The following is a 14305-nucleotide window of genomic DNA, read 5'->3' on the forward strand; positions in this document are numbered from 1 at the left end:
GGTTAAGAACTGGGATGACCAGATGATTCTTTGCACGTACCAAGGCTTTCAACTTTCTGACTAGATCTTCCCAAATTTGGGCACATTCCTAGAATTGAACCTTGTCCCTGTTCTAATGTGCTTTCTGAAGAGCATTCACGACAAGAAGCAAATAAAAAAGGCTGAAGACAAACTGAATGATGGTGAAGTCTACAGGAGGAACTTACTCTTTCTCTGATATTTTCAGGAAGGAAAGTGAGCCTCGCTTTCAGTACAAACTGGCAATCTTCCAGAAATCATTTACCAAAGTGTTCCCTGCCTCCCTCCTTCAAGGATCTCCTTTTGCATTGTGGGTATCCTTGGGAAGGGTGGTGCCCTTAGCCTATTCGTTACACCTAATCATTTGTAGCCATCTGCAAGCCAATAAGGGTCATGGGAGAGGCGCCTGGGAAGAGGGGAAAGGGCCAGGAGAGAGGAAAGCCAAAGAACTTTATGCCCAAAGTCAATCACAGCTATAAAATCACTTGTCTCCCTCACCCAGCTCCCTAGGCCCATGGTCTGAGGGACATAGAACCATTATTTTGCATTCTAGAAGTAAAGTAAAAATATTGAAGATTGCTGTAGTCTGCTCAGGGGCTGCCCAGTTTGTTCAAGCTTTAGGATATCAGATGGTGCACTCGTCGTCATCAAATTAGGAAATTGAGTTGAAACAAGCACATGCCTTATTAGAAGGACTCCAAATGCCATGGGTACTCATATGCATTGCCAGTCTGAGCGTCCCTGGAAGCTCCGATCTAGCTGTAAGGAAATGGTGAGGGGTTGTGTGTGTTAGAGGTGATGACCCCATGACTCTTCGCTACAGATGCACTGAGATGAAAAGAATTCAATGCAGTTAACGCCTTTCCCCATTCCCACAAAACTCTGGAATGAGAATGTGAGCTATCTAGTTTGGGTTCTCTGAGAATTTGACCTACATTCAGTCATAGGAAGCAACTAAATTTAGTATTTTGCTCTCTTAAGTTCCAAAATGATGCATGAATGTAACAAAGGTACAAAAAAAAAATACTGATATTTAGTCCTACTTTCATTTTGAGAAACTGAGGCCCAAAGGTAATGTGTCCCTTTCAGGACACACTGGTAAGTAGATATCAGGGCAAGAACCTGCACCCAGTTGACCCAAGTCCAGGGACCCTTTTATGATACCCATCAATTTGTTATATTAGGCCCCTTGTGTTGCTGTGGACTCATTCTGAGAGGAGGAGTGCTGTGGGGGCAAGAGGCGCGGAGTCACCACACAGACTCCAGGAGTCAGGTGAAAGCGGGCCAGAGGCGAGCAGCCCACAGACTCATTTATTTCAGTTGGTACAGCAGCTTATATAGCCGAGGCAGCCAGTCCGGTCAAGGGTAGTTTATGCCCTAACCAATCACCGCCTGTTGCCAGGCAGGCTGCTTTCCCATGTGGTTTCCGAAGCCATTCCTGAGTAACTGATGCTCACTTGCCAGTAGCCATGTTGGCATGGCCTTCTCATTCCACCACACCCTTGCCCTTTGCTGACCTAATCTTAATAGCAGAAATCTTGATTAGGACTTAAAGAAGGCACAAAACTAAGAAAATATCTGGAATTAAGAGCTTCACACCAACTTTGAGAGAACTACAGCAGTGTTTTTAACAGTGCTTTCCCTTGATGTGAAGTGGTGGGTACTCACTAACAATACCCCACACCATCTGTACACCCCCAAACCATGAAGTGCCAAGGAGGAGAAAAGAGGCAAGGAAAGGAAGGGAATCCTGCAGGGAGAGGGAAACCCATGGTGGCAGAGAAACGAACAGAGGTTATTTTCAAGACCCTTGTTATTTTTCTAGAAGCTCCACATGTCATGTATTGAGATATGTCGGTCAGGGCCCACTGAGGCCATCATTCACCCTGGTCTTGAGCTCCTTTTATCCTCAGGGCTTCCAGAGGGTGAGAAGTTATGGATTTCCTTATTAACTAGATTCCAGAAAATGAAGCCAGTGGGGCTCTCCCAACTCCACTCTGTCTTCCCTACCCGTGCCAGTGTTATCAGAGGACAGACTCCTTTACTGAATTACTGTTCACCTCAGAGCCCTGGGGAACTTAGAGGGAAAGCTGTTCTTGATTCACAACCAGCAACTTTGACAATGCTGTGTCCTCCCCACATCTTCCAGATTTTACCAACTCTACTGGATACATTTCTTCATAAATGCTGAAATTCCATAACTTTTCTCATATATTTAAGAACCATGCTTTCTTAACTTTGGGGGGGGGTGGATTTGGAAGGAAATGCTTTGATGAAAAAAAATACCTAAATTTTTAACTATATCATCAGAAAGGATTAAAGTTGCATAATTATCCAGTCCTCTCCTTTTCTGACACATAACTTTCTATTTTTCCAGATAACACAGTTGGAGGACATTTACCAATAGCACTTTCCCTGGATGTGATTTGATCCCTCTGCTAAGCTATATATTTTTCTGTAGCCTTCCAAATGATGATCTCTTTCTGCTCCACCCATTCATTTGTGAAAGAATTCAGAGGCCTTGCTAATTACTCTCTCAGTGCCAGTGAAACCAGAGGAATGCTTGAAACAGTCATCTCAGGTTACGGAACAGGGTTATCTTTCTTTGATTATAGGAACTAGAACCTTATTAATATTATTCTTTGAGAATTTTCTATTATTCCTATCTAATTAGTTTCCTTGGGAGATGAAATTCCTTCATTATTATTTTTCCTGGAATTGAGACTACTTGGGGCTCTTACCTAGAAATTGTTCCTACCTGATTTCAGAAGCAATGGTTAAGAAATCCGTTTTTATTGGCAAAATTTATTGCCACATGGATGACAGGAACCTAATGACTTGAGCCGTCATCACTGTATTAGTGGGAAGCTGGAATCTGGAGCTGGAGCCAAGAACTGAACCTAGGCACTCCAATAATGTGGGATGAGGGCATCAACTGCTAAGTGAAGCACCATTCCCTTTATTAGCATGTTTGAGCAGGGCTTCAATGTGGCAAATAGATAATATACGTGGGCCTGTTTCTCCTATGACACACCTCACACAGATTAGCAAGAATGTGGAAGGAGGACATTTCTCTAACATGGGAGAGAGGGGAAGTGGGGGCATTGTTTACACAGTTGTGATTGTATTCTAAAGTCATTTGAACTTTCTAGGCCACAACTTCCTATAAAACAAAAATAAGTGGTCTTTATGGAGAAAGGACAGAGTGAGTGATTTCTTAAATTCACTGATCTACAAATTATACTATTAATATCATTTATAGCAAAGTTCAGATGATATGAAAATAAACTTATGGATGCAATAAACACAGAAAAGCCAACTGAAATATTCACGTGTGGCATAAATGCATTTATTAATATCTGCTCATTAAAATGAATAACCAACACCAAGATGTTTTAATAATTAGTTAATAATTACAATGGTTAAAATGAGCATTCCCATTATTGATAGTGGATAGTGCCTGGGAATCTGACTTCCTGTCTAAGGGCAGGCTTATAGATATTACTTAGTAATATTATTTGGTAAATATTTGTTGAAAAAATGAAAATAAAAGAGAGGAAAGTGAAGGAGGAAAGGAGAAAAAATTACTTTGATATGTCATATGTTATGAAACTACTAAAGGAAACACTCCAAGACATTGGCATAGGCAATGATTTTTTTTAAAAGAATCCAAAAGCATAGGTAATAAAAACAAAAATAGACAAATGAGATTTTATCAAAGTAAGAAGCTTCTGCACAGCAAAGGGAACAATTGACAGAGGGAAGAGAAAATCAACAAAATGGGAAAGAATATTTGCAAACTGTCTAAAAAGAGGATTAATATCCACAATATATAAGGAACTTAAAAATTTCAACAACAAAATGATCCAGTGAAGAAATGGGCAAAGGATCTGAATAGACATTTTTCTATAGAAGAAATACAAATGGTCAAAAAAAAAACATGAAAAAATGTGCCAAGTTTTGTTAACCATCAGGGAAATCAAATAAAAGGCACATGAGATATTATCTCACTCTTGTCAGTAAAAAATGTTTATGCCACATTATTTAGTACATGGATATTTATATACTCTGTCTTCACTGAATTACATCCCTTAAACAATATTAAACCCTTCTTTCCTGATTTTATGAAATTAATATGTTCACTCCTGCTTTCTATGTGGTTACATTTCCCTGGTATATATTTAATTCTCAAATTTTCTAATGCTTTTTGATAGGATGTATCTATTACATGTAGCATATAGTTTGGTTTGTTATGTGCCTATTCTGAAAACCATTTTATCTTGATAAAGATGGACTTTTATTAAAACTATTCTCACATGATGTTCAATACACAAAATCTAAATGGTGGAAGACATATTCTGTTTTACTCAGAAAAATACTGATTTATGGGTAGGCATTTGGCACAGCAGTTATGATGCCTCTTGGGGAATATGCATCCCTAATCAGAGTGCCTGGGTTCAAGTCCTGGCTTCACTTCTGATTCCAGCTTCCTGCTAATACACATCCTGAGAGGCAGCAGGTAATGGTTCAAGTATTTACATCCCTGGCACTCACTTGGGAGACTTGGATTGGGTTCCCCAGCTCCTGGCTTTGGCTTAGCCCACACCCAGCTCCAGCTATTGCTGGCTTCTGGGAAGTGCACCAGAGCATGGAAGATCACTGTCTCTGTCTCTGTCTCTCTGCCTTAAAAATGAAAATAAAGTTGTTTAAAAGTACATATTTTTTTTTGACAGGCAGAGTCGACAGTGAGAGAGAGAGAGAGAGACAGAAAAGTCTTCCTTTTGCCGTTGGTTCACCCTCCAATGGCTGCTGCGGCCAGTGCGCTGCGGCCGGCGCACCACACTGATCCGAAGGCAGGAGCCAGGTGCTTCTCCTGGTCTCCCATGGAGTGCAGGGCACAAGCACTTGGGCCATCCTCCACTGCACTCCCGGGCCACAGCAGAGAGCTGGCCTGGAAGAGGGGCAACTGGGACAGAATCCGGTGCCCCGACTGGGAGTAGAACCCAGTGTGCCGGCGCTGCAAGGCAGAGGATTAGCCTATTGAGCCACGGCGCTGGCCTAAAAGTACATATTTATATATTATGGAGGAATAGTCATTCTATAAAATCTCAAATAGACCTAGTGAAATAATCTAAAATAGACAAAGGAATACAGTAGCAAATGCTTTAAAGAGAGTAGTAAAATATTCCTACTCCAGTTTTTTTTTTTTTGTCTTTTGCTTTTTGTGGTTTGTTACATCTTATCAACGATTAAAAAAAATGCTCCATAAAAAAGGGTTGGATCTGGGGGCAGGGAGGGCACACTGTGGTGTTAAGCCTCCACTTCAGATGTCCACGTTGCATATTGGAGCACCAGTTCAAATCCCAACTACTACACACCTCCTGTCCAACTTCTTGCTAAGGTCCTTGGGGGAAGCAGATAATGGCTCAAATGTTTGGGTCCCTGTCACCCTCGTGGTCTAGCTGGATTCAGTTCTGGCTTCTTGGCTTCAGCCTGGCCTGGCCCTGGCTGTTGTGGGCATTTGGGGAATGAATCAGGGAATAGAAATTCATTATCTCCCTCTCTTTCCTCTCTCCTCTTTCCTCTCTTCTCTCCCTCTCTCTCCTCTCCCTCCACTCCCTCCCTTCCTTTCTGTCACTGTACTTTTTAAATAAATAAATCTTTTTTTAAACAGAAATATTAAAGTCTTCCAGCTATACTTTTATCCACTATAACTTGGTAAGATTTGCCTGTGAAAACACAAGGAATGTAATCATTTTCCTTGTAATTTTCTAAATATAAAATATAAACCACCAGTATGGTAATAAGCCCACTAGCAAGTAAGTACAGGGGTCAAGTGTGAGGGATCCAGATTTTCCACGCTGGGACTTCCATGGCAACCTGCTAGAACCCTGGAAGTATCACCTCTGGCTGCAGTGCCGGATTCTGGTGAGGATTTCTCAGCCCCCTGATCTAGCTATGAAAAGACACTAAGATAACAAGCAGGGCAGTAGTTATGGTAACAAAGCTGGAGTTGGTCTCTGCCTTTAGTGGCCAACACCACTGAGCCCAAGCTTCATGAAGGAAACTCGCACAAAGCAGAACTATCATAATTACTTTTAGACTGACATTTCAAAAAGTGTTGGGAAGCTATCTGTTCTCTTTTTGTCCACGTATTTCCTGAACACATTCGTGCTGTTATCTTTTCTCTTACAGTAATAGTTGTCACAAAACAATTAATATGCAAAATAAGGAAGAGATGTATAAATACTATATTTACAGATTTTTGTATACTAATGTCCATAATGTAAGAAAAGGAAAATAATATCCATGCTCAGTACTGTTATTTAGCACCAAATCCCCTCTATTTAGAGAAACAAACAATTCTTTTAAATGTCTTTATGATTTAAGGCTCCAATAACAACTCGCACATAGGTGAAAGTTTGCTATTTATTTAATCTTGGAAGAACACTGAAAGGAACAGGCAGAGAATGTAGGCAATGTGGAAGAACTCCTTGATGTAGCTGGCCACATGTGGTGTGTGCAGCTGCAGGGGAAACTGGCCAGAGCTAAGGTTACATATTTCTGTTCAGTACGGGTATCCATGGTGGTAACTCTCGTGGTGGCGGTAGTCATCCTGGTAGCCATCTTGGTATCCTTGGTGGTAGCTATGGTAACCATAGCCTGCATACTCATCTTCTGGGCAGCGCATCCCCAGTGACTGCTGAATGGCCATTTCTTGTCTCCGAAGTTGCATCGAATCAATTAAATCGTACACAATCACCATGGACCACATTGGGGAAGGATACCAGGATTTGACATTTCCGTCTTTTCCAACTAGAAGCATGGAGAAATACTCGGGGCTCACTTGAAAATAGTTACGTATGTCTTTCACCAAATGGGCTGGCACATCTTCCCTCTCAACAACCGAGCTCCCTAGAATGGCATTGCGAGAGTCGTTAGCGGATTAGAGCACATTTCATGAAAACCACAAACTAAGAGGAAAATCACTATGAGAATAACGAGCAGACCCATGTGCCTGTTCTCTTTAACTCCAAATCTAATTAAAATAATTTGCAAACTTTTTCCCTACTAAAAATTAAAGTTCCTTCTATTCTGCAATGTGATTAGTTTCAGACTTTGATATTTTGGATGTTTCTTCCATAGAAATGTGACAGGGTATAAACCAATTCCTTATATTAATCCTGGCAAAATCAACTTTAAAGAAGTTTGTTCCTAGCAAACATTATATTGAATACACTTCTAAATTTATTTCCAATTAGCTTACATATATATTTGCAATAAAAGTTTTATTTTTGACATTTGTCCTTAAAACAAATAGCTCATTTCATTGTTAAAGGTTAAAAAAATACCAATTATGCCAGATTTGGATTTATGTATCTAAACTATTATGATTACAGAGAAAAAGAAAAGGGGGAGAATAAAAGGAGCTGGCACTTTGTGGGAGTCAGTTCTGTCCAGCATTTTGCCACACATTTTATACACATTATCTTGTTTAAATTGTTTGTTCTCAAAAAAGAAAGACTGAATTTGCTTTTTGAAACTTTAGTCAATAGTCATTTTCTTTCAACTCCTGCAAGCCTTTTAGTATTTGACCTTATATGTTGAAATGGAATCAATGATATATGACCTATGTGATTCATAAAACCATTATGAAAATTAAATGAGATACTATAGAAGGAAATGCTTTGTAAACGATGATGCCCTATAAAGACAAAATGTTATTTTAGCTAACAAACTGATGGTTTTATTGATACTTTGAATGATTTTAAGTTAAAATCAGAATTAGTCTCTGAACTCTGGCCTCCTCCTCCACACATCCTGAGCACACCCACACGCATGAGGCTGGGGGAGGACTCAGTGAACTTGGTTCACCTTCGAGGCACTTCGAGGCTTGCATACCGCTTAATATCATTGAACTGAACTTAACACTAACTAGTACTTTCTGACAATGACAATATGAGACAGGTGTTGTGGCACAGCGGGTTAAGCCACCTCCTGGGACATCTGCATCCCAAATCAGAATGCTGGCTCAAGTCCTGGCTTCTCCACTAATGATCCTGCTCCCTGCTAATGAGCCCTGAGAGGCAGCAGATCACAGCTCGAGTGCTTGAGTCTTTGATCCCAGGTAGGAGACCAGATGGAGGGCCAGGCTCCTGGCTTGGGCCTGGCCCAGCCCTAGCTGTTGCAAGCATTTGGGGAGTGAACCGGTGAATGGAAACATTCTCTCTCTCTCTCTCTCTCTCTCTCTCTCTCTCTCTCTCTCTCTCTCCCCCCCTTTCAAATAGGTAAAAAATAAATAAACATTAAAAACAATAACATAAAATAATAACACATTACCATTAATTGGAAACAGTTCTAAAACTCCCCCAACTTCCTCTCCAACACCCAAAAGCTTCAGAATGGTTATGTGTCGGAGACCTGAGAAAAAAGAGAGCCACAGAATTAGGAGAAAGAATTCGAAGACAGCTGTTACTTCCAAGGCCCCGATTTCTGATAAAGATCTTTTCAAGAATATAGGACAACCCAAGTAAGTAGAATAGCTCACTTTTGACTAAGAAAATGATGAAAACTAACTTTGGTCATCTTCAGAAAAGTTTCTTTTTTAATCCAGGGGGCAGATAATATAGATTATTAAAAATACAGCAGCAGATGTCCTGAAACACATTTATGAAGAACTTGAGAAGAGAGAATATTCAGAGAGAAAAAAAGATCCACAGATGACTAAAGCCATACTCTAAAAGCAACTTTTACTCAGTGGAATAGAGTATGTGTCTGGGAGTCTGCAGTGGGGACCAGGGAACATTCACATGATCTAAGCGTCTGTGTTCCATTTTAGAATTGACCAGGAAGAGAGTGGAATGGGAAAGCAGTAATGAGGTGGCTGCCGCCTACTCACCAAAATTGCATGCCTGACCACTGAGGGCAGAGAGCTGCTGTGAATAGGCCCAGTCTTCATCGTTAGGAGCAGAGATCACCAGCAACCGTCTCCTCCATCGGAACCTGGGAAAGAGGCAGCAGGCCATTATTACTGCTTCACAATGGAGGCCAGTGAAAGAAAGCCAAGTAACTCTGGTCCCCCCCACCCCCCATGCCCAAATTAAAAAAAAAAAAACCTCCAAAACAGAAAAAACATTGAGCTGGAGAACTGTCTCACAGCTTGTCAAAGCCATTAAACTGGATTACCACACTCCCGTAACTTTTTCTGTTGTAATTTCACAGTCTGCCTACTTTGGTGTTTGTGTGATGTGTCAGACATGAGGCTGTGGTCACCATGCCTGATGATGTCACTTGGGGAAAGAGGAAGTCCCAGAGGCAGTGAAGACGGGGCCAAAATTATACATTCAGCTGGAACAACAGAAATAAGGCACTTTAGCAGAAGACGGAAGAGAGCTCAAGTCTTAGGAGAGTCCCCGCGAGGGTTCAGTCGGGGTTAAGAAATGAGTATATGAATGAGAAAGAGAGTAGAAAAAGACATTGAGTTTTAAGTGGATGGCAGTGACGAGAAGAGGGTTGACGGAAAAGTGGCTCAAAGTGTGAATAGGGGTCCCTGGAAGAACAGAAACTCTGTGTACCTTTCTCACACCCAGTAGTTCTCTTGAAAGCAAATGTTCTAGAATTTAATCCTAGAATCACTGCCAGGAGCCCACACATGGTCCCGCTATGAAGGGGGATGCCGCCAAACCTAGCACTGTGGGACTTCAGAGAGCATACACTGCAGTAAACTTGGTGCCTGCTCTCAACCCTGACACAACAGGGTGGTCGAAGGGGCTTTTGTGCAATAGCAGAGACACTTGAATTCCTTTTGGGTGCTACTTTTTGGGTGTCCTCGAGTGCGTCACTCAGTTCACCTAAGTCTCAGGCTGTCCTATCTCTAGAATATAAAATAGCAGTGTCTACTTCAAAGGGGTAATACAGAATTAGACCCTGAGGCCTATCGGTGTGAGTTATCCACATGATGACATGGCTACAGAAGACTGTGTCTGAGTCTGCAGGCTTCTGCATCCTGGAACTTTACCTACGAACCGACCCTGGACAGTACCCATCGCCATGCCAAAGGACAACCTATTCAGTCCTTACGTTTGTGTGTCATTGTGTAGCTCACTTCCACTACACAATCTGTGTTGCTCACTAGAGCTCAGGGAAGGCATGCTTACTTCCCCCATTTTAGAGAGGACAAAATGAGGCTTAGAAAAGTCAGTAACTGGGCCAACTAATAAATCTAAGGCGGCAGCAAAAGACAGACAGAGCTCTTTGGCTCCCGGCCCAGTGGTTTCCCTAGTCTACCACTCTCAGTGATGTAGATGTTGGGCGGAGCTGTCAGAGACCCCAGGAGGGTACAAGGCAGAGAATCCAGGCATCCAAGGGGCAGTGTGTGGAGTTGTCTCGGATCCCACCTTCAGTGGGTAAGGAGTTCTTGTTTTTCCTGCCTTGGGTCAAGGCAGCTGCAGAGTGTTGGGACACTCTCTGGCAGCCAGCTGATCTTATTTATGGTTTCTCCGCCTGTGCCCCTTCCAGCCTCCGAGTGAACATGAGAATTTTGAGCCCTGAAGAAAATGGCCTCTTGGGGGGAACAGTGGTTTGGGTGAATGAGAGAAAATGATAGTCTGATGAAATACAACCTCTGAATGCATGTCTGTCGCAAGGCTTGCCAAGAATGGCTTGCTGTGACATTACATTCGTTTCCTCTGCTTATTTTTCTTCAAAGGGAAAGAAAAACGAAAATCTCCTCTGAGGATAGGGAGATGAATGTGTTTGGCACGGAGGAGGGGGAGGAGTGTCGGAGATTATCCCAGGTTTCATGGGAAAGGGAACAGTGACTGCTCTCGGGTCACAAACATGGTCTCCTGTGCTTCCTCTGCTTCCTTAGGCAGTGTGCCAAACCAGCGCCGTCCCCCACCCCGCCAGGATCCCAGCCAGGCCAGCCTTCCTGGCCTCACACGGAGCTGGGGGGTGTCCTGGAGGGAGCTATTTCGGGAGAATTCTATTTTGACTTGTTTACCTGTGCACACCACTGAATGTCCTCCTGATTGGAGAGCGATGGGGCCTGAAACTCCCTGTTCCAGACACAACCAAGAGGTCATTTCTCCTGAGTCCTGACTCAGGTCCCCGCAGACCTTCCCGTTAGGATACAAGGCCCCTGCTCACAACACAGCCAAAGAATGTGTGAAAGAATCTGAACCTGACTCAGGTCTTTATTGCAGACCAATTGTTGCTCAATCACCTTAGCTTCTCAGGAAATAAAATCCTACAAGCCACGCATGTGTTTGCATCTCTTAACGGGCATTCCGCAATGTGTGTGCCTACTCTTTGGAGCTTCTGTGTCAAGGGAAGGTAATTATAGCCTGAACCAAATGAGCATCACTGAAGACCAGACTGCCTCAGGATATGGTCAGCGGCAACCAGCCTGTACAGACCCAGCAACAACTCAGCAAATTTGAAGGAAAATTCCCATTTGGATACTCGTTTATTTGTAGGACTGTTATTTGATTTTTTTACATTTCTCTTTGCCCAAGTTTCAATTCAGAACTGTTGTTTGAGTCCTTTTCAGTTCTCCCTTAATAACACAGTTCTCAAACAGGACCTGTATAGCCAATGCTAGTATTACTACTAATAGCTAGAACTTACTGATTACTTATTTTGTGCTAGGTCTTGAGCCATTATTATGTTTATGAAATTGTCCTTCAGAATAATCTTAAGAACAGATACAGTTATTATCACCATCTTGCAAATGAGAAACTAAAGCCCAAAGTGGTTAATTGGTGCAAGGTCACATAGTTAGTAAGCGGTGAAACCACAGATCAAACCCAGGGCTACCTTGCTCTTGACTTCAATACACTATTTCGGGGCTGGCACTGTGGCGTAGTGGGTAAAGCCACCACCTTCAGTGCCGGCATCCTGTATGGGTGCCAGTTCGAGTCCTGGCTGCTCCACTTCTGATGCAGCTCTCTGCGATGGCCTGGGAAAGCAGTGGAGGATGGCCCAAGTCCTTGGGCCCCCGCACTTGTGTGGCAGACCCAGAGGAGACTCCTGACTCCTGGCTTTGGATCAGTGCAGCTCTTGCCATTGCAGCCATTTGGAGAGTCAATCAGCAGAAGAAGGACTCCTCTCTCTCTCTCTGTCTCTCTCCCTCCTTCCCTCCCTCCCTCTCTGCCTCTGCATCTCTGTAACTCTGCCTTTCAAATAAATAAATCTTTTTAAAAATGCACTATTTCACTGTAATTTTTAAGATCAATAATTATCAGCAGAATGATATGAGTTGTGACCATAAGTCAGGTATATCCACAATGTATTCAATCTTATACCACTCTGAATATCTTCATAAAACAGGTAATATTCCTGAAATAGACTTATTATAAGTCCATAGGGTTCTACATTTGATGTACAATATGTTTATATATTTTAAGATCCTATATAATTCAAAATATTTTAGATACAAAATAATTGTATATCTTAAAAAATCAAAGAAATTCCAAATTTAAACCAGGATAAAAATTCCAAGGTTTTGGGAGTGAACAAAATTGAAATAATGCCAGATCCACTTCAAAGTTTGAAACCCATAATATAGGGATTATAAAGACACTCTGCCTGGGGAGGATGACAGTAATCCATCAGAATGCCTGTAGCTGCAGGCCACATGCTGGGCCCAAATCTCTAGGTTTAATAGCATCAAAGGGGAGCCAGCGCCATGGCTCACTTAGTTAATCCTTCACCTGCGGCGCCGGCATCCCATATGGCACCAGGTTCTAGTCCTGGTTGCTCCTCTTCCAGTCCAGCTCTCTGCTGTGGCCCGGGAAGGCAGTGGAGGATGGCCCAAGTGCTTGTGCCCTGCACCCGCTTGGGAGACCAGGAGGAAGCACCTGGCTCCTGGCTTCAGATCGGCGCAGCGCGCCGGCCATAGCAGCCATTTGGGGGGTGAACCAATGGAAGGAAGACCTTTCTCTGTCTCTCTGTCTCTGTCTCTCTGTCTTTCACTATCTAACTCTATCTGTAAAAAAAAAAATAGCATCAAGGAGTTGGCTGGTAACTGCTTTAGAGGATGGGAAACTTGAGTTTAATAGGATTGTTCAGTAGGTCCACAACGTTTAGTCTTGGGAGATTCAAAAGTAAGGGGGAAAAGTTGCCAAAGAATCAAAATCACAGTAATAATATATATATTTAAGAAGGATTCTGGTTTTCTTTGTATATATAATTTCTGTTCTTGTGAGAGTAAAGAGAATTTGGTGTAATGAAATGACAACCTTGAAACTCCAAATTAGAATGCATCATTGACTAATTGGTCTAGAATTGTGGTTTAAGTAGAAATCTTACCAAGTGCTTGTAGTGTTTGCTACATCTGAGAGAATTTAAGATTTGATTAACTTATTAAGAAAGGTTTTGGTTGCTTATTTCAAATAACTGAACAAAATAAACATAAAATGGCTTTGAAAGTGATGAAGTTAATTAATTACTGGTACTGCAAAGAAGATTAAACATTACTGAAGGTCGCCTTAAAAGTGATGACCAAAACTTGCTAGATTATTGGCCGGCGCCGTGGCTCAACAGGCTAATCCTCTGCCTAGTGGCGCCGGCACACCGGGTTCTAGTCCCGGTCGGGGCGCTGGATTCTGTCCCGGTTGCCCCTCTTCCAGGCCAGCTCTCTGCTATGGCCAGGGAGTGCAGTGGAGGATGGCCCAAGTGGTTGGGTCCTGCACCCCATGGGAGACCAGGATAAGCACCTGGCTCCTGCCTTCGGAACAGCGAGGTGCACCGGCCGCAGCGCGCCAGCTGCGGCGGCCATTGGAGGGTGAACCAATGGCAAAAGGAAGACCTTTCTCTCTGCCTCTCTCTCTCACTAGCCACTCTGCCTGTCAGAAAAAAAACAAAACAAAACTTGCTAGATTATAAATAGAAAAATAAAATTTATAAGCCCCAAGTGAAAATTTGCACAGAGCACTAAGGTCTTGATTTCATAATTCAAGTACATTTGACACTAATTGCTAAAATCAAAAATAAATTTCAAAAGTCTTTCCCCCTTAAAAAGGGGGGAGAGTCTTATCATCAATCTCCTATTCACTGCAATCTAGAGGGATGACCTTGAGTCCAAAGTTGGTGTTTAGTGTCCCCAAATGGGAACAAACAGCCATTTGCCCAGGGAATTGAGAGCCCCTTGCGGTCCAAGAATGGCTTGAAGGCTGGACTGAACATCAAGACCTTACAAAGTCTTCCAAACTCTATTTCTATTTCAGATATTTGTACCACCCTAAAAATCTGAATGAAGGAAGAGCCTCAGGTTCCTTCCAGTTCT

General features: G+C 42.5%; 1 protein-coding gene across 1 annotated transcript in view; it reads right to left on the reverse strand.

Moving 5' to 3' along the window:
• Positions 1–6429: 6429 nt before the first annotated feature.
• The window catches only part of CCDC80 (coiled-coil domain containing 80), a 33088-nt gene continuing 25212 nt past the window's right edge, over positions 6430–14305 (reverse strand). Inside the window, exons 6-8 of the mRNA XM_062208116.1 lie at positions 8918–9021; positions 8359–8439; positions 6430–6933 (exon numbers count right to left, since the gene is read on the reverse strand). Coding sequence (XP_062064100.1) covers positions 6587–6933; positions 8359–8439; positions 8918–9021 — 532 coding nt within the window. The 3' untranslated portion in view covers positions 6430–6586. The remainder of the gene's footprint in view (positions 6934–8358; positions 8440–8917; positions 9022–14305) is intronic.

Source organism: Lepus europaeus, chromosome 2 (assembly GCF_033115175.1).
Source record: "Lepus europaeus isolate LE1 chromosome 2, mLepTim1.pri, whole genome shotgun sequence".
In the NCBI taxonomy this organism is placed as follows: Eukaryota; Metazoa; Chordata; class Mammalia; order Lagomorpha; family Leporidae; genus Lepus; species Lepus europaeus.